Genomic DNA, 17,586 nt, shown 5'->3' with positions numbered 1-17,586 from the left:
ACCTTTAAGACCAACAAGGTTTAATTCAAAGAAGGGAACCCTCCTCATGGGGATCCTTAAAAAGGGGACAATAACTTCGGATTTAACAATGCAAGACTTCTGCTTACTGTTAGAAGATCAGCTTTTTAAGACTTTTTTCCCCCCATGGCTCAGTGGTAGCGCACCTGCTTGGCATGCAGAAGGTCCCAGGTTCAATCCCCGGCATCTCCGGTTAAGAGAACCAGGCAGGAGGGGACGTGAAACGACCTCAGCCTGAGACTCTGGGGAGCGGCTGCCAGCCTGAGTGGACAAGACTGACCTTGATGGGCCCAGGGGTCTGACTCAGTACAACGCAGCTTCCCGGGCTCATGTATCCAGCCTTCTATCTGCAAAGCTGCTGATTTTTCAGCTGGCGATGAACGACAACGATTTATAAACTCTACATAAAGAGATTCCATCTACGATACGGTTCCCAGGGCTACAGAGCCCACACTAGGCAGCCATACCTCAGTGATCCATTTTTTTTAAGTGAGGGGGGAGAGAAGCTTTTCATTCCCCCACCAAACATACACATTCGAAACACGTTGGAAACAAAACGGCCCTGTCAGAAAGTGACAGTTTTCAGTGGAACCGTTGCTTGTCTCATTTGCTTGGTGTCGTGGTTAAGTGCGCGGACTCTAATCTGGGGGAACCGGGTTTGATTCCCCACTCCTCCACTTGCACCTGCTGATGTGACCTTGGGTCAGTCACAAGTTCTGGCACAGCTGTCCTTGAAAAAGAGCAGTTTGTGGCAGAGTTCTCTCAGCCCCACCCACCTCACAGGGTATCTGTTGTGGGGAGGGGAAGGGAAAGGAGTTTGTAAGCCGCTCTGAGACTCCAAGTGAAGGGCGGGGTATAAATCCAATCTCTTCTTCTTCTTTTCTCCCCCCCCCCAGCAGCAATCTGCCTCCTGTCTTTGTGTCCAAATTATTCTGCCTCTCTCATGCTAATAATAAAAAAGGATGGTCTCTCTAGCTCCACGTGGCGTGAGGTTTCTGCAGGTCTGCAGCAGAGAAAGGTTTTTCTCAGCACCTGCTCTTTGAAAGCCTCGGCCTGGAGAAGCCGGGGATGGAACCCGCGACCTTCTGCCTGCGAAGCAGACCCTCTATGCTGAGCCACAGACCCTCCCCTCCTCTGTCTTATTATACCGACCGGCTGGGTATGCAGAAGGAAGTGCCTGACGGAATCACGGGACACATGACAGCCAGATAAAACTAGACCGTGCACCTTCAGATATGCAGAGGGACTCCATTACGTGACCGAACTTTGCAATGAAAGATCGGTAATCAAAGTATTTGAAGGACCATCTCCTTCCGTATGTCCCTGTACACCGGCTACGATCACCCAGTGGCCTGGCCCGTCTGGCATCGACCAGAGCCTAGTCTTTTCCACTGTGGCTTCGGGAATGTGGAATCAGCCCCCCTGAAGAGGTGACGGAGGGGCCCTTCCCTGGAGATCTTCAGAAGCGGTTGCCAAGGCCAGCCTAATTTCCCAGGGGTTGAAGGTATCAAAAACAAGATAGGCTTCAGTGTGAACACAATGGGAAACATAAAACAAGCTCACCAAAGAAAACCACTGTTCTGTGACTTTAACATACTTGGTTGTACTTTTTATAGTGTTTATAATGCAAATTTCTTATATTACACAACAATCACCCTTAGGTAAAGTACATGCCATAAACATAGGCAAAGTCAGTAGATAATGTACGAAAGCTTGATGCAAATGTTCTTAACAGTTTTGGCTACGTTCCTGGAATGTTTTCTCTTCAAGGCGTCTTGATAGAGCTATGAAGTGGAAAAGCAGACTAAAAAGCAAGTTTGGTGTAGTGGTTAAGTGCGCGGACTCTAATCTGGGAGAACCGGGTTTGATTCCCCACTCCTCCACTTGCACCTGCTGGATGACCTTGGACAAGCCATAACTCTGGCACAGCTGTTCTTGACGAAAGAGCAGCTTCTGTCAGAGCTCTCTCAGCCCCACCTACCTCACAGGGTGTCTGTTGTGGGGAGGGGAAGGAAAAGGAGTTTGTAAGCCACTCTGAGACACCTTTGGGTAGTGAAGGGCGGGGTATAAATCCAATCTCTTCTCTCTCTTCTCTTCTTCTTCTAAAAAGTCCCCATTTCTCAAGCTCCTAAATAGCATTTATCACCCCTTCGTTTAAAACGTGTGGACCCAAGGAATACAAGAGATAAAGAGAACACGCTTTCCTAGGATTAACAAGCGGTTTCGGATATCTTTATCAACTCTGGCCCCGGTCACATGGGCCAGATAATGCGGGGGGGGGAAGGGAGGGGAGGCGTGGCTGTTCGCCCCGGAGCAAAATAAAGAGCGGTAGCCCGATCACACGGTCCCCCAAGTCTTCACACTTAGGCTGTTAGCTGGCGATGCTGGAGCGCAGCAAAGGTATGGCGCGACAAGCGTTTTGCATTTGTGCAGATGTGCAGTTCCGTGCAGCAGCACTGCTTTCAGTTATGTGTTTGTGCACATGCGCTTACGAAAAACATCCGGTTTGCGATGGGACGTGGACGGGCGCCGGATGCCACGGGATACTAGCGCTCCCGTGATCAGACGCCCGCCCCTGCCCCACGTTTTCCGGATACTAGTGCACTATCCGAGGTACTTTTTTACTGCGCATCTTCGGGGGGACACCACGGGTTGGCCACGGGTACGCTACGCTTCCCAGATGTTGCAGTGTGATCGCGCCCCGAAAATCTGCCTGACATTCATGCCTTTGGCGTGGCAAATCCTCCGTGTGACCGGGGCCTCTATCTCTCTGTGGGTGTTCATCACCAATCTCTTGACGGAGAACTGCAGGAATGGCAATAATGTGGATCAACGCAATGTCTCTCTAGTGTCTTCTCACTATTGTATTCCTTGGATCCACACGTTTTTAAACGAAGGAGTGATAAATACTATTTAGGAGCCTGAGAAACGAAGACTTTTTAGTCCGCTTTTCCCCTTCATAGCTCTATCAAGACACCTTGAAGAGAAAACATTCCAGGAACGTAGCCAAAACGGTGTTCAAGAACATTTGCATCAAGCTTTTGTATTGTACTCACACCATTATCTACTGTAATTTGCCAGGGGGCTCTGAATGACAGGCATCTTTTAAGGGTGCAAAGGGGAGAGATTTGGGGTTTGCTCCTTTATTCTGGTTTTAACTGAAAATGTTTATAACTATTATCACAAACCTCCTTGAACCAGGAGGAAAGGTGGAACGGTAGTGGGGGAGAGTGCCGTCAAGTCACAACTGAATTATGGCAGGGTTTACGAGGCAAGAGACATTCAGAGGTGGTTTGCCATTGCCTGACACTGCATCACAACCCTGGTATCCCTTGGTGGCCTTCCATCCAGATACTAGCCAGGGCCAGACCGACTTAGCTTCCGAGAGCTGACAAGATCAGACCAGCCTGGGCTATCCAGCTCAGGTGGGACAGAAATGCTTTAATAAACAAATCAGATCAATAAGATATAGCTGCCCTTCAGGAATGCTCATCTACCGTTGGCCAAGAGTGACGGAAGCCAGCCCTCTAACTGCATTTGCACAGGAGAGGATGGGTTCACATTCCCAACCTCACCACTTACCCAACTCCTTCACAGTTCGCCGCTTCTTCCGCTCACGTCTGCTTTCTACCTCATCTCCAGAGCTATCCGAGATGCAAAGGGTTCTCTTTTGGCCCCCGGAATCGGCTGAAGGCTTCCATTTAGTCAATAACCCTTCGTCGCCAGAATCTTCAATCTGCAACCAGGTGGTGAAATAAAGATGTGGATCGTCTCCCCTTCCTCAAATGGCAGGACCCATCCTTCCTCTCCACACAAGCTGTTCCCTGAGCCCCCCCCCCCCCCCCCCGGCATCACTGCTTGTACCTGAATCTGGAGCAGTTCTTTCTCTATCAGCCGTTTGAGCTGGTCTTTCTCCTCTTTGGTCAAAGTCTCCTTTCCAATGTGAGTGAGATATTTTTTCCGCACGATGGCGTGAGTAAGGGTGCTGCAATGTGACCGAAACAGCAAGGCAGGCATTTGCAGACTATTCACATCTTACACCATCAAATGAGTACAAGAAGCTAAGGTAGGCCTTGTGATGTCGTCTCAGGTGGGGGGTCAAAGGAATCCCAGGATCCCTTCCTTAGAGTTTAGCACTTCTCTATCAGCTGTTCAGCCATCTTGCAGAGCCCCCCATTTCTGAGGCCTTGAAATTCACACCTTCTGATCTAAAAGCCCTTCTCCACCAAAACCCCTGATATGAGGGGAGTCCTGGTTGGGGTTTCCTTCAACATCAAGACAAAACCACTCTGTGCACTCCCACCTTTTATTTCTGCTATCCACATCCCACTGCAAATGCATCTGGGGACTAAGCCAGACCACAGTTCAGTGGTACTGACTCCGCAGCTCAGAGACAGCCACATTCAAAACCACCATCAACCAAAAGAGCCACTGGTCACATTACGAGAAGACAAGAGCCATTGGCAAAAGACAACAATGCTAAGAAAAGTTGAAGGTAGTAGGAAAACAGGGAGACTCACTCAACACGAGCCGGATTGACTCGGTCAAGGAAGCCCTCAGGTTGCAAGACGTGAACAAGGCTGTCAAAGATAGGGCATAAGAACATAAGGGAAGCCATGCTGGGTCAGGTCAGTGGTCCATCCAGCCCAACAGACTGTGTCAAAACCCTGGTGCCATCAGGAGGCCCACCAGTGGGTCCAGAACCCCAGAAGCCCCCCCCCCCTTGCCCCCCCCCCCAGGCACCAAGAACTCTCCCAGACAAGAGTGTTCCATGAATACCTTGTGGCTCATAGCCACTGCTGGACCTCTGCTCCATTTTTTAAATGACCTCCATTTTGGAGATCATTAATTCACAGGATCGCTATAAGTCACCACTTACCACACACACAAAAGAGCCATGTGATTAAAGTATGCCCTGTATGCTACTCCACCAAATATATACATACAATAATATAAGATACAGCTATTAACACTACATATATAACAGCAACCAGTGTTCCCTCTAAGCTGAGTTAGTGTGAGCTAGCTCATAGTTTTTAAGCCTCCAGCTCACACATTTTTGTCTTTGCTCAGGAAGGATGGCTCCAGAGTAAACTAATTGACGCAGTAGCCAGATCCCTCGCTCACAACTTTCATGCCAGTCGCTCACAAAGGAGAATTTTTGCTCACAAGACTCCAGAGCTTAGAGGGAACATTGACAGCAACCTTTTAAATTACCACCTCTGAGCAGTTAGGGCTGTCTCTCCCCACCAATGCTGAACCTTAGCAAGCCCCGGTGTGTCTACACTGACGGGAAGGCCTTCCCTCTCTGCCTTCTCACTCTAAATAAGATCTCCACCCTCCCCTTCTGACCAGTGTGCTCTTTCCCCAGTTGGCTGCCCCGCCCTGGTTTTGGCCAGCTTGCTCTCCTCCCAACACCTGCCTAGATGCTGGAATGACGGCACAGAGGTTGCAGAGGATGATGGAAGAAGTAGAGTTGGATTTATACTCCACCCTTCACTCGGGAGTCTCAGAGCCGCTTACAGTCTCCTTCCCTCCCCACAACAGACAGCTTGTGAGGCAGGTGGGGCTGAGAAAGCGCTCTCAAGAACTGCCCTTGAGAGAACAGGTCTGAAAGAACTTGTAACTGACCCAGGGTCACACCAGCAGCTGCATGTGGAGGAGTGGGGAACCAAACCCAGGCCTCCCAGATTCGAGTCTGCACTCTGAACCACTACACCAAACGACCATCCCTGGTATAGGGCCCACAGCTCAGGGAGGCTTGCAATTTACCCATCCTCCAGCGTTTCCAGGTGGGGATTGCCTACCAGCCATAAGCACTACTGAGCCACGACCCTGGCCACTTTCCTGGAATATATGGCAGGTGCCACACTGGGAAACGGCGCGGAGAAGAGCCACAGGAGGCAAGCCAAAGAGCCACATGTGGTTCACGAGCCACTGAGCCTCATCACTGCCCTGGAGAATCACCACCAGCTACCTCGAATTAAGCCAGACAGTCCCAGTGCACAGCGCTTCCCGGTCCCCGCCAACGCTCTCGAGGGGGAGCCCAGGAGTCCGGCCTGTCCCACCTGAGATCAGGACTCCCCTGGAAGAGACCCTTGACGAATCTTTCCATGCCCTGCTCCACTACAGCGAGCGTTGCCATGATTTCCCGCCATGGGAGTCCTCCAGGCTAACGTCTTCCTTCTTCCCCGCAAGACCTTATAGGAAATGTAGTCCACACGACAAGGGGCGGCAAACGCATGCTGCACGACGGGAAATGTAGTTCCGAATGAGCGGTTACGCCCTCTTTCGCGCTTCTGTTTTTTTTAATGAAGATGCAGTCGTCGTTGGAAAGGAGCGGGCGACCTGCTTGTAATCATGGGAAACGTAGTCTTTGTTCTTAGGGACTATATAGCAGGTGCCAGACTGGGAGGGCGGTCCCGTGACACTTTTTAAGACCAACAAAATTTAATTCTGCGTGTAAACTTTCGTGTGCATGCACACTTTTTCAGATTGCGAGGGCCGTTCGAAAAGGTTTTCCTAATATGGCAAGGTGAATTGGGGGCCGTTGAGAGTTATTGACGTACATATTCACCCCATAGGGAATCTCTTTTCATTATATGCATGGGAGCTGGGCGCCCGTTGTCCTGCCAAAAAGTACGCAACCCGGCACGATTCCTTCCCATTTTGAAAACCGAAAGCGTTCTGCACAGGCCCGTAGGCAGGATTTGGTGGCTTGTGGGGCAAAATTTTTTCTTCCGCTGGGGCTGAAGCTGACTGACCAGTTTTGAAAAAGCTCCTGCAGACAACGAATAAACCGGGTTGACCACCATCGTGCTCACGGTCAGTCAGCTACGTCATACTTAAAAAAAAAAAAGAAAACCTGAATATGCAGCCTGAGGAAGAGTTCTGCGTAAGTCAGAAATATGCACCCTGCGTTCTGAACACTGAATTTTGTTGCTGTTCAGTCGCACAGTCGAGTCCGACTCTTTGCGACCCCATGCACCAGATCACGCCAGGATTCAGATCACTGAATAGCTAAAATTAAAGGAAAAAACCAGAAACTGCACACTTTTTAATTGCTGCCACAGACTAGCAAGGATACCACCGGCGCTGAGATTTGCCTTCGCTGACTGAGCTGTTGCGAAGGTTGCACCGCCCTGCTCTGCGATTGCTGTCACCCGCTGACACCGGCCGTCTCGGCCCGCCCCTTCTCCTGTTGCATGCCGGGAGTCGTAGTTTTGCTGTGTCCTATCTTCCCCCCGCCTCTTTCCTGGGGCCTTCTGGGAATTGCAGTTCTTTCCCTCTAGCTGGTGTCCTCCTTGCACCTCGTTCCTGTCCCAAATTACTCCCCGGCTGGGCATGAATGGGGCAGGAGAGCCTGATCCTGGTGGCGGGGGCTACAAGAGGCGTTACAGGGCCCTGAAAAGGAGGCTCAAGTTCCTGATCTATGTGAGGAGTAGGGGAAGGGTTTGGCTTTTTGGGGGGGATGGGGTGGAGAAGACAGCAGGAGGAGCCCCAATGTTTTGGAGGCAGATGAGACTGGGAGGGAGAAATAAGCGGAGCGCTTTAAGTGGCGGGGAAAGGGGTGTGTGTGTGTGTCTGTGCTGAATTAAAATGTTTCAGATTTAAAGTGCCCCCGAAATAACAAGCGCTCTTGGGTTCAAGGGCCGTCCGCTCTGTATTGGATCAGGTCCACGGTCTGTGTTGCGGGGAGATGAGGAAGTTTAGACTTACTGGTTCTTCTGTGTTCAAGGGCCATTGTTGTTGCACCTTCAGATTTGAGTTTGTGTTTATATGGGGGTCGATCCGAAAATCCTGGAGCCGGACAGTCTGGTGACCTCAGGGGAGCAGAGAGAGGACTACTTCAGTGGGACGGGGTCCCTGGAAAGCGTTCACAGGATTTTGTAGACTTAGACCTAATTTAAAGGGGGTGCTGGCCAGTGTTCCCTCTAAGCTGAGTTAGAGTGAGCTAGCTCACAGTTTTTTAGCCTCCGGCTCACACATTTTTGTCTTAGCTCAGGAAGGGATGGGCTCCAGAGCAAACTAATTTATGCAGTAGCCAAATCACTTGCTCACAACATTAATGCCAGTAGCTCATAAAGTAGAATTTTTGCTCACAAGACTCCACAGCTTAGAGGGAACATTGGGCTGGCCGAGGCCAAAGTTTGTATCTGTGCAACCTCTTGTTAAACTGGATTGCAAAGAGGCTTTTTGTGTGTAAAATGGGGATGGCGTTGGCCTACTTTTTAAGATTGTTGTGAAGCACTTTTAACTGCCTGTTGGTGTGGGCTATCTATTCTTATTCTTATTATATTAATGACTACTACTACTATGTGTGCCCCAAGAGGCTCTTTGCACTTTTCACTGACAATTTGGTGCCTTTTATTTGCCCCCAGAACTGCCTCCCTGAGGCACAGTGGCTGGTACAGAGCCGCTGTGTGGGGTGGCTTTCTGGCTCTCACCAAGTCTCTGTTGTAACTCCACAGGAACAGGAATGTTTCCAGGAAGAGCTGAGAAAAGCACAAAGAAAACTCTTAAAAGTTTCACGTGATAAAAGGTGGGCTGGAGGGGTGGGAGGGGTGGGAGCTGAAATTGTGGAATAATCCTGGGTGGGAGAGCGGAAGAGGGCCGCCAGGTTTTTTTGCTTTAGTTTGGTTTTCCCCCCTGGCAAGCGTCCTCTGTCCTTAACAAGCGCATGACTGGAGAGAATTCAACTGGCCTTTCCTTCATCATTGCATCTCACGCTGGTGAAAAGAGCCCTGTCTCATTTCTGCTGGAAACAGGGCTGTTTCCATAGGGCAGGAGTCCTTTCAGGAAAAAAAAGGTGGCAACTCAGTAGTGGAGGGGGAGGGCTGAGTGGGGGACGCCCCCTTAAGGTGTGAAGGGACAGCATTCAGTTTGGGCCAAAGTTACCGAGCACTCAGACTTGGAATCTCTGTGATGCCAGAAGAGTAAGGTGATGTGCAGTAACAAGAAAGAAAAAGTGTTTCTGAGTATGCGCAGAGTGCTTTTTCCTTCACAGATTTAGGACTGAGGAGCAGGATTTTGAGAGTAGTTGGGGAAGCTCCCAAAGAGAAGTGAGCTTTGCCATGCTCTCTTTTTAGAAACAGAGGCACTGGATTGGAGTTAGTATAATCTCTGCTTCTGCCTGTTTCTTCCCTCCAGTTTTCTACTTGATCGCCTGCTCCAGTACGAGAATGTGGATGAAGAATCGTCAGGTAAGTTGAGGCTCAGGTGTGTTTGCGGGTGGGGGGGTGCCCCCCAAGTCCTTGTATATAGGGTAGTTCAAAGATCGCTAGGGGACAGGTTACTGTTTCAGAGTTTTGCTGTTTGAATGAAGTAGGCTTTGTTTTTATACCCCGCTTTTCTCTGTCGTAAGGAGTCTCAGTGCAGCTTACAGCCACCTTCCCTTCCTCTCCCCACAGCAGGCACCTTGTGAAGCTGGTGGGGCTGAGAGAATTCTGAGAGAACTGTGACTGGCCCAAGGTCACCCAGCAGGCTTCATGTGGAGTGGGGAATCAAACCCGGTTCTCCAGATTAGAGTCTGCTGCTCCTAACCACCACTACACCGTGCTGAATGGCGGTTTTCAATCTGAGAAAGACCCTGGAGGTCCCTTCCAACTAGGGTTACCAGGTCAGGGTTGGAAAATACCTGGAGACTTTGGGGGTGGATCCAGGAGAGGGCGGAGTTTGGGGAGGGGCCTCGGCATGGCACGATGCCACAGAGTCCCCCCTTCAAAGCAGCCATTGTCTCCAGGGGACAGGGCTCCCAAGCAATGTTCCCTCTAAGCTGTGGAGTCTTGTGAGCAGGAAGTTGTGAGCGAGCCATTTGGCTCCTGCATCAGTTTGCTCTGGAGCCCTCCTTCCTGAGCTAAGGCAAAGATGTGTGAGCCGGAGGCTAAAAAACGGTGAGCTAGCTCACACTAACTCAGCTTAGAGGGAACACTGCTCCCAAGTACTTACCTTGATTTGGCAGGGGATATGTAGTTCTTCACGGGACCATTCCCGCAGGGAAAACACGGGCGCTGCACTATTCCGTCGCCCAGACATGACGTAGGCACCTAGCCGGGCGACGCTCTAGCAATGGGGCTGGAAACTCGATGGTACCATTGAGTTTCCAGCTCCATTACCAGAGTGTCGCCCAGCTACGTGCCTACGTCACGTCTGGGTAACGGAATAGTGCAGCGCCGGTGTTACAAGCAAGAATCTTCCGGCGGGGAAGCATGTGTCCCTTGCCGGTTCATAGGTAGGTACTTGGCAACCCTACCAGGGGAGCTGATCGCTGTCAGCTGGAGATCAGTTGTAAAAGCGGGAGCTCTCCAGGCCCCACCTGGAGGCTGGCAACCTCTGAGCAGGGAAAGTAATGTCAGGAAGTTTTCTAATACTTGTTATTTAGAGTGCATGGCAGCTGCTACATTGGAGTCTATCAGTATAAACAGGCTTGGAAAAAGCCACTCACCTGGTTGCCTGTGGTGAGTGAAATTTGTTTCAAAGTGATCAGGCGAGAAAGCTTTAAAAAAACAACAAGAAGAGCGTTTGGCACCCCTCTTCCTCTGTTAGTCTGGCTGTATACTATAAACAACTAACAGTGCAATCCTAAACAGAGTTGCGCCTTTGTAAACCGATGAATTTAGAAGGGATTGCTTTGTTTTAGGATGGCCCTGTGATACAAGTTTGAGGCAGCAAGTGATAAGATTTGTGTGTGTGTGTGTGTGTGTGTCTGTGACCTTATAGCTTCTGTGGACTCATTTAAAAGGCGTACGCCTATTGGGGCTAACCTTTGAGGCTCAGGATTAATTTGGGAGAGAATGAGGGGAAAATGGGATTTGATGAAACCGTGCTGTTTTGTGGCTGTTGTCGTTTTTGCTTCTGCAGGCTCATAATAACGGCACTGATAAAACTTAAGTTTGCGGAACTGCTTATTTAGTCCAGTCAGCATCGCGATTATGCCAGAACCAGAAATAGTTTAAGGAAGTGTGGTGGTAAAAATTCTTGTAGTTAAGACTTTGAAGGAACGGTTTACCCTCATCCTGCGATTTAAAGTGCAAGATGGAAAGGGGAGACAGATCAGGTCTGAGGGCTCTGGGAAGTGCAGAGAGAGTTTCTTGGGCGTTGATTAGGAAAACATGAGTTCAGAATTCCACTCAGTCCTGAAGCTCATTGGGTCATCTTGGCTGAGTCACTACCCTCCGCCTAATCTACCTCACAACATAATCCTCATGTATTCCCTGGCCGAAGTGTGGCCTACAGATCCACCTGAAAGAAATTTCTGTTTCAGATTCAGAAGCGACAGCCTCCTCCGACAATAGCGATGGGGAGATGCCCAAAGGAGCGGATCAGCCGTCTCTAAAGAGGTGAGTGGAGTAGCCTTGGCCTCCAAGCCAGTGGGTAATTGCCAGTGCCCAAGATGGCTGCCTTGGCCTGCAAGCCAATGGATAATTGCCAGTGCCTAGGATGGCTGCCACTGACCACAGGTGAAGATGTACGTTTTGTTTGGCTGAATTAGTGGGGTAGAATCCTTCTCTTTGGCTAATCTCAGCCTGCTCTCAAAATGGCGGCCCTGTTGGTTAGAAGGCAGAAAGACCCTGTGTTGGTTTCTTGCATGGCATAGCATGACCACTTCAGATATGGGCCACAGGGTGATCCTGTCCAGAAGCAAAGATTGTTGCTCTGCTCTGCTTATCGTGCATTAAAAAGCACACCCAATATGATTCCATTAGCGCCATGGGCAAACCTGTATAGGAGGTCATGGCAGTGCACTCATTGTGGCATGCATTCGTGGCAAACGTTCACCTGCAAATCTCTTTGCCTACAGAAAACGAAGTCCCCAACTTGGCAGTGCCTCATCCCCTTCATCTTCAGGACTTTCCCTCCAGCCGACGTCTGGCTTTGGGCTTCCAGCATCAGGGACACCATCCCCCTATTTGACTTCTGTGAGTAGCTCCATCTTTCAGTGGGTCATAGAGCTAGGTAGAATATGTTGCCCAAATCAACCCTTGGTTCCCAAAGCCATCACATGCAGTACGCTGGGAAAGGACTTTGAAGAGTTCCCTTCCAATGTCAGAGATGCCTTGGGCAAGTTTTCATTGCGTCCAACAGACCTTTAACATGGCTGCCATAACGATAACGCTGCCTAGAATCAAAACGGTGGTGGAGGTTTCTCAGTTATAGCTGATAAACTTCATTGGTTGTCCTAGACCCACGGTGCCACACGGAGCGTCGACATACCAGTCTTGCATCCTATTCAGCATGGCTGTGTTGGCTTTTGAAAGCGACTGCCAACTGTGGATAGGGCATTTTGCTTACGTTTTCCTCAGTACCTCTGGTAGAACTCCCAGTTTTAGTAGGACACCTACACACACCCTAACTTGGCCGTGTCTGCTATGAGCACAACTATTTCTCTGCTCTTTCCCAAAATGGCCGTCCAGATTTCAAGGGCAGGAGAATTGCCACGGGATGATTTATTTATTCATTCATTCATTTTGTGAATTTCTATCCCGCCCTTCCCAAACAGGCTCAGGGCCAGTAACATCAAAGCATAGAACAATAAAAACCAGTTTACGCAGTTAATCCGAAAACAACGAAAACCAGAAACAGTTAAAAGATGGTGAGCAGTAATTCAACCCCCCCCCCCCGAAACCAGACAGATGATACTGGAGTCGCATCGACATAACCCCAAGACTCCGTAGATAGATGATCTAGGCCACCTCTATACATGGCAGTCTCTATACGCAGCAACGCAGCACGGTCGGAGCCAATAAGGACAGAGACCAGTGCTGCGACCGTTGCAGAGCCGCGCACCACAAAGGTCCGCCCAGAAGGAGTCGCTACCGGAAGATCCCGCCGAGACACCATCGACTTGAGGAAGAGCCCACCATGAACACACCCTGCTCGGGTGCCTGGTAGGCTTTCATTTCTCCCCTGTACAGTGTGGCCCTAGATAGATACGTTAAATACTTCTCTGTAAACCTCTCCGAGCCTTTGGGAAGGAGCGGTATATAAGCCGAATGAAATAAATAAATAAAAATAAATATATGGGCTCTGTACAGGGAGGCCAGCTACTTGGGTGTCCGCCGCCTCAGCTAAGAGCCCGGTGCGACAGCTCCGTTTTACAGGCCATGCGGAACTGTCGTGAGTTCCGCAAGGCCCTGATTTCAAGTGGGAGCCTGTCCCACCAGGTAGGGGCCAGGACAGAGAAGGCCCTGACCCTAGCTGAGGCGAAGCGGACACCCTTAGGCTGTTTGTTGCCTCGGGCTACCCCACACCCCCTTCCCTTCAGCCGCCTTCAGGTCACCTCCATTTCACCTCATTGTTTTCTCTCACGACATTTAGTTGTAGATGTCGACGTGACGCTGCCTGGGGGTAGGCAGAAGCTCCATCTTCATGTCTGTCTTGCCCAGAGGTCGCATGGCGTGTTGGGGGTGCGGGGAGGACAGGAGCCTCTTCCATTTCTTTGCAGAAGTTTCGTTTTAGAGTAGGCCTCAGTGAGGCAGCGTCAGTTGCTTGTGGCTGGTGTGGCGACGTCCCGGGGTGCGGAGTGTTGGGGCTAGACTGACGCACGTGTGTGGTTGGTTGGGTTTTTGCGTACGTGTGCATGTATGGACGACGCAAGCGGCCTTGCCGGAGAGAAGGGGAATGGAGTGCAACTCCAGCAAAGACTTGACCTAAAATAACATGGGGTGTCTTAGAACCGATCGCGCGCCCCTGAAGAGTACAGCAGCCGAGGTCTCCGATAGACGTGTGTTGCTATTTGTGTGGCTCTGTGAAGTATTAATTCAGAAGCCCTCCTCCACCCCCATTCCAGGACTTGCATGCTCATCACTCATCATTTGATTTCTTATCCCATCTCTTCCTTCCCACCACCCCTCCCCCCCCCAGCTGGCCTCGCCCCCTTATGCTCCCTTCCCCTCCGACTACTTGGCTCTGGGGCCTGAGGCTGGGGCGCCTCAACCTGACACCAGCGCTACCCGCTCTGCCCGGAGGCCCCCGAGGCCCCGCAAGCTCAAGGTACCGTCAGGATTGCGGGGTGTGGGGGTGTGTGGGGGAGTCATACGGGTAGCTGCATTTAGGCGTTGGAGGCATGTTGAAATCCGAACATACAGTGGTGAATGAAACACAGGGAGCATGTTTACTGGGCCGTCCTGAACAGAGTTGCACCCTTTCTGAGCCTATTGGCTTTCAATGGACTTGTGTGCGGCCAACTTACAGTAACCTGGAATGGAGTTTTCTAGGCAAGGGACAAGCAGAGGCGGTTTGCATTTCCTGCCTCTGCGTAGCCGCTCTCGGCTTCCTTAGTGGTTTCCCATCCAAGTGCTGACTGGGGCTGACCCTGCTTAGCTTCTGAGATCTGAGAAGATTAAGCTACCCTGGGCCATCCTGGTTAGGGCAATGGAGCGGTTAGGAGTGGCAGACTCTAATCTGGAGAACCGGGTTTTGATTCCCCACTCCTCCACATGCAGCCCACTGGGTGACCTTGGGTCAGTCACAAGTTCTCTCCGAGCTGTTCTCTCATGAGCAGTTCTGTCGGAGCTCTCTCAGCCCCACCTACCTCACAGGGTGTCTCTTGTGGGGAGAGGAAGGGAAGGTGATTGTAAGCCACTCTGAGATTCCGAGTGAAGAGCAGCGCATAAATCCAACTCTTCTTGTTCCTCTTAGAAGGGTGTAACTCTCTTTAGGTTTGCACGGTGTAGTGATCGAATGCAGTCTTGATTGGAGATGATGTGGGCTGGGGGAGGGGGGAGAGGAGCATATGTTTGGGAATGTGTTTAATTCTATAAATGTAGATGATATAATTGCACGGGGCTTGAACCCAGGTAGATCTGTGAACGCACAGAGTCAGACCAGGAATCCAGGCTGTTCAGTATTAACTACTCTGAGTAGCAACAGTTGTCCAGGGTGTGGCAGAGAAAGGTCTTTCTCAACAGCTGCTACATGAGACAGCAGGGATTGAGCCTGGGATCCCCTGTGAGCAAACCGTGTGTTCTGTCACTGAGCCATGTCCCCTCTCTGAATTTAATGTGGTTGAATACTGCAGCTTGTAGAACAAACAGTGATGGTGCATCTACGCCACAGACTTGAAAACTGGTACCAAAACCTCTTTATGTTTTCCTGACTTCTCCCCCAAGGAGTCCTGGGAGTTGTAGTTTTAGGAGTGTCTTGTTAGAGAATCTTGCCTTCCCTCGCAGAATGAGATAATTCTTCTGATTATTCTGGGGGATTACTTGATCCCATCGGTATAGCGCCGTTCGGTCTCTGAGAGACAGAGGCGGCGATGCACTGATTTTTGAGGGGAGGCAGATGTCGTGGGACAGAGGAGGATGAGGATATGGAGTTCTCAGGTTGCACCGAGTGCTTTGTGCGGTGATGCTGGCCCATCCTGTAAGTCACTGAGAGGCAAGAGCATCATGGCTCCGTTTGGTAGCGATGCTGTCTGGAGATATATACAGGGCTTGCCTTATGCCGTAACTCTGGGCAGCTTCAAGATTTGTAGCACCAGTTTGGTGGTGGTGTGGTTCGAGTGCCCGACTAGGACTTGGGAGTCCAGGTTCAAGTCCCTACTCAGCCATAAAGCTCACTGGATGGCCTTGCGTCAGATCGACCTGACAGACTTTCCATGAGGAGAAAAGGGTGAGAGCCATGAATGCCATTGTGAGTCCCTTGAAGGATGGCAGCATAAAATATATATATATATTTAGAGCAGGGGTCTCCAACATGGTGACTGTGAGCACCGTAGCACCCACGAGCACCTTTCCTGGGGCCTGCTAAAAGTTTTTGGGAAGTGGGCTGTGTCAGGCGGGGCTTTTGCCCAGCAGAGCTTCTGATTGGCCGTTGACGATTTGATTGGCTGTGCAGATTTTTTTAAAAAAAATTGCTTTGGCAGCAGCTGCCACCACAGCACAAGGATCATTACTGTGTGACTGAACATAAGCTGCTGCGGCCATTTTGTGGCTGGCTTCGCCTCCTGCGGCGGCCATTTTGTGGCTGCACCCACCATCCTATGTCAGAATTCCAAAGGTGCCCACAGGCTCAAAAGGGTTGGGGATCCCTGAGCCAAATGGAAAATTCAGTTTAATCATTACAGGAAAGGTGTTAATGATCTTTAAGAAAAAAAAGGGATTTCACGGGTGGTATGCAGAGATTCTGGCATTGCACGCGGTGGAGGCATCCTCCTCAGACCTTCTTCACATACTGGGATGGGGGGGAAAGATTCTGCTCGCTGTCCAACTCACGGTTTCTTTTTCTGTTCTTAACTGCAGCTCCCACTGCCCCCCACCTCCATGTCCGACTGTGGGAATGTAGTCGTGGGGCTGCCCTTTCCTTCGCCCCGGGGGGCCCCCAAGATTCCACCACCCACCATCCTCAGCACAGTGCCCCATCAGATGTTCAGTGACACAGGGGAGGGAAGCGGTGAAGATCCCCTGGACGGTGACGATGAACTGGTCATTGACATTCCCGAGTAACCGTGGAAAGCGGCACACCCTGTTTAAAGGACACAGGCCTCTTTGCGATACGTGTGGGGGCTGTGCCCCATATTTTATTCCAGCGGTTTACAGACTCCAAAAACATGCAAACCAGTCAATAAATGCAGTTGTTTTGTATAAAAAAATTCCGTTGTGATTTCTGTATATTTCCCCCCCAAAACCCCGCCCTCCCGAGCTTCCTTTCCTCTTTGAAACCCCCCTGAGCCCTTAGAAGAATTCCCCCATAAAATGAGGACAGAGGTTTCTCGTCTCTTTTCAGTCAGGCACGCTCCTTTACAAATCATTTTCTAGAGAAAAATCCTTGGGGGGGGGGGAATCCTATTCGCTTTATGGTGTGGGGTGAATCTTTTTTGACTGTGGAGGAAAAAAACATTTTTTAAAGGGAAGAAAGTCTGAGAAAAGCGCTTCACATCTTCTGAGGGGGGAGGAAAGGGCAGACGTTTAAGAACCAGGAAAGAGTTTTTCATTGTGCAGATAAAAATGTGAAGTCTAACATCAATCTGCTCGCAAGAAATCCTGTCGAGAAATTTATCTTTCAAGAGCCCCAAGGGATTCTTTTAGATAGGAAAGGAAACTCGGTAGATCTTAGACATGTTTTACTAGAAGGTCCCTAGTAAGCACTCAAATGCGGTTACTGGCTGCATTGTGGTTTTTTGCTGCAGATTTTTAAAAAGTCATAATGGGATATCTCTCCGGAACCATTCTCTAAATATAAATGTAAGTGGCGGGGGGGAACCTGATCTTTTCAAAACAGAAAGAAAAGAGAATGTTGTGTTTGTTGTATGGGCAACATATTTAACCAGTTGTCTTTCAAAGATGCCAGATTTGTGCCTGGTGGCAAACAGCTGCTTACAAGCCAAGATGGGAGACCGCACTCCTGTCAGAGAGCTGAATCGCATTTTACTCAGCCAACGGACTTGTCACTTGTGCCCCGAGTCTCTGCTGGTCAAGGACTGAGGCTTCAGGAAACCGGGATCTGTGACTGAGATGGCCCAAAATGTGCTGGGTCCCCAAGGCAGAAAATTCCAGTGGCGCCAGAGCACAAAATGTTCTGCTGTGCTTGTAATTAGCACTAACCGGGGGTTCCAGTTTTCCAGCTAAC

At 50.2% G+C, this 17,586-nt stretch overlaps 2 protein-coding genes across 3 annotated transcripts in view; one reads left to right on the top strand and one right to left on the bottom strand.

The window, feature by feature from the left end:
- The window catches only part of HIRIP3 (HIRA interacting protein 3), a 15,902-nt gene extending 9,724 nt beyond the window's left edge, over positions 1-6,178 (bottom strand). Inside the window, exons 1-3 of the mRNA XM_015419545.1 lie at positions 6,087-6,178; positions 3,883-4,003; positions 3,601-3,754 (exon numbers count right to left, since the gene is read on the bottom strand). Coding sequence (XP_015275031.1) covers positions 3,601-3,754; positions 3,883-4,003; positions 6,087-6,163 — 352 coding nt within the window. The 5' untranslated portion in view covers positions 6,164-6,178. The remainder of the gene's footprint in view (positions 1-3,600; positions 3,755-3,882; positions 4,004-6,086) is intronic.
- Positions 6,179-7,325: 1,147 nt separating this feature from the next.
- Positions 7,326-16,572, top strand: INO80E (INO80 complex subunit E). Of its 2 annotated transcripts, XM_015419554.1 has the most exons (7): positions 7,326-7,452; positions 8,490-8,560; positions 9,169-9,221; positions 11,282-11,357; positions 11,819-11,936; positions 13,882-14,010; positions 16,260-16,572. In XM_015419554.1, the coding sequence occupies exons 1-7, from the start codon at positions 7,363-7,365 to the stop codon at positions 16,461-16,463; spliced, it is 741 nt and encodes a 246-aa protein (XP_015275040.1). In that variant the 5' UTR covers positions 7,326-7,362; the 3' UTR covers positions 16,464-16,572. The 2 variants fall into 2 exon arrangements, with proteins under 2 accessions (XP_015275040.1, XP_015275041.1); XM_015419555.1 differs by lacking the exon at positions 13,882-14,010.
- The last annotated feature ends 1,014 nt before the right edge of the window (positions 16,573-17,586 follow it).

This window comes from Gekko japonicus, unplaced genomic scaffold (genome assembly GCF_001447785.1).
Source record: "Gekko japonicus isolate JY-2015 unplaced genomic scaffold, Gekko_japonicus_V1.1 scaffold923, whole genome shotgun sequence".
NCBI lineage: Eukaryota > Metazoa > Chordata > Lepidosauria > Squamata > Gekkonidae > Gekko > Gekko japonicus.
The sequence above is the reverse complement of the archived record's forward strand: the minus strand, read 5'-3'. Positions and strand labels throughout refer to the sequence as shown.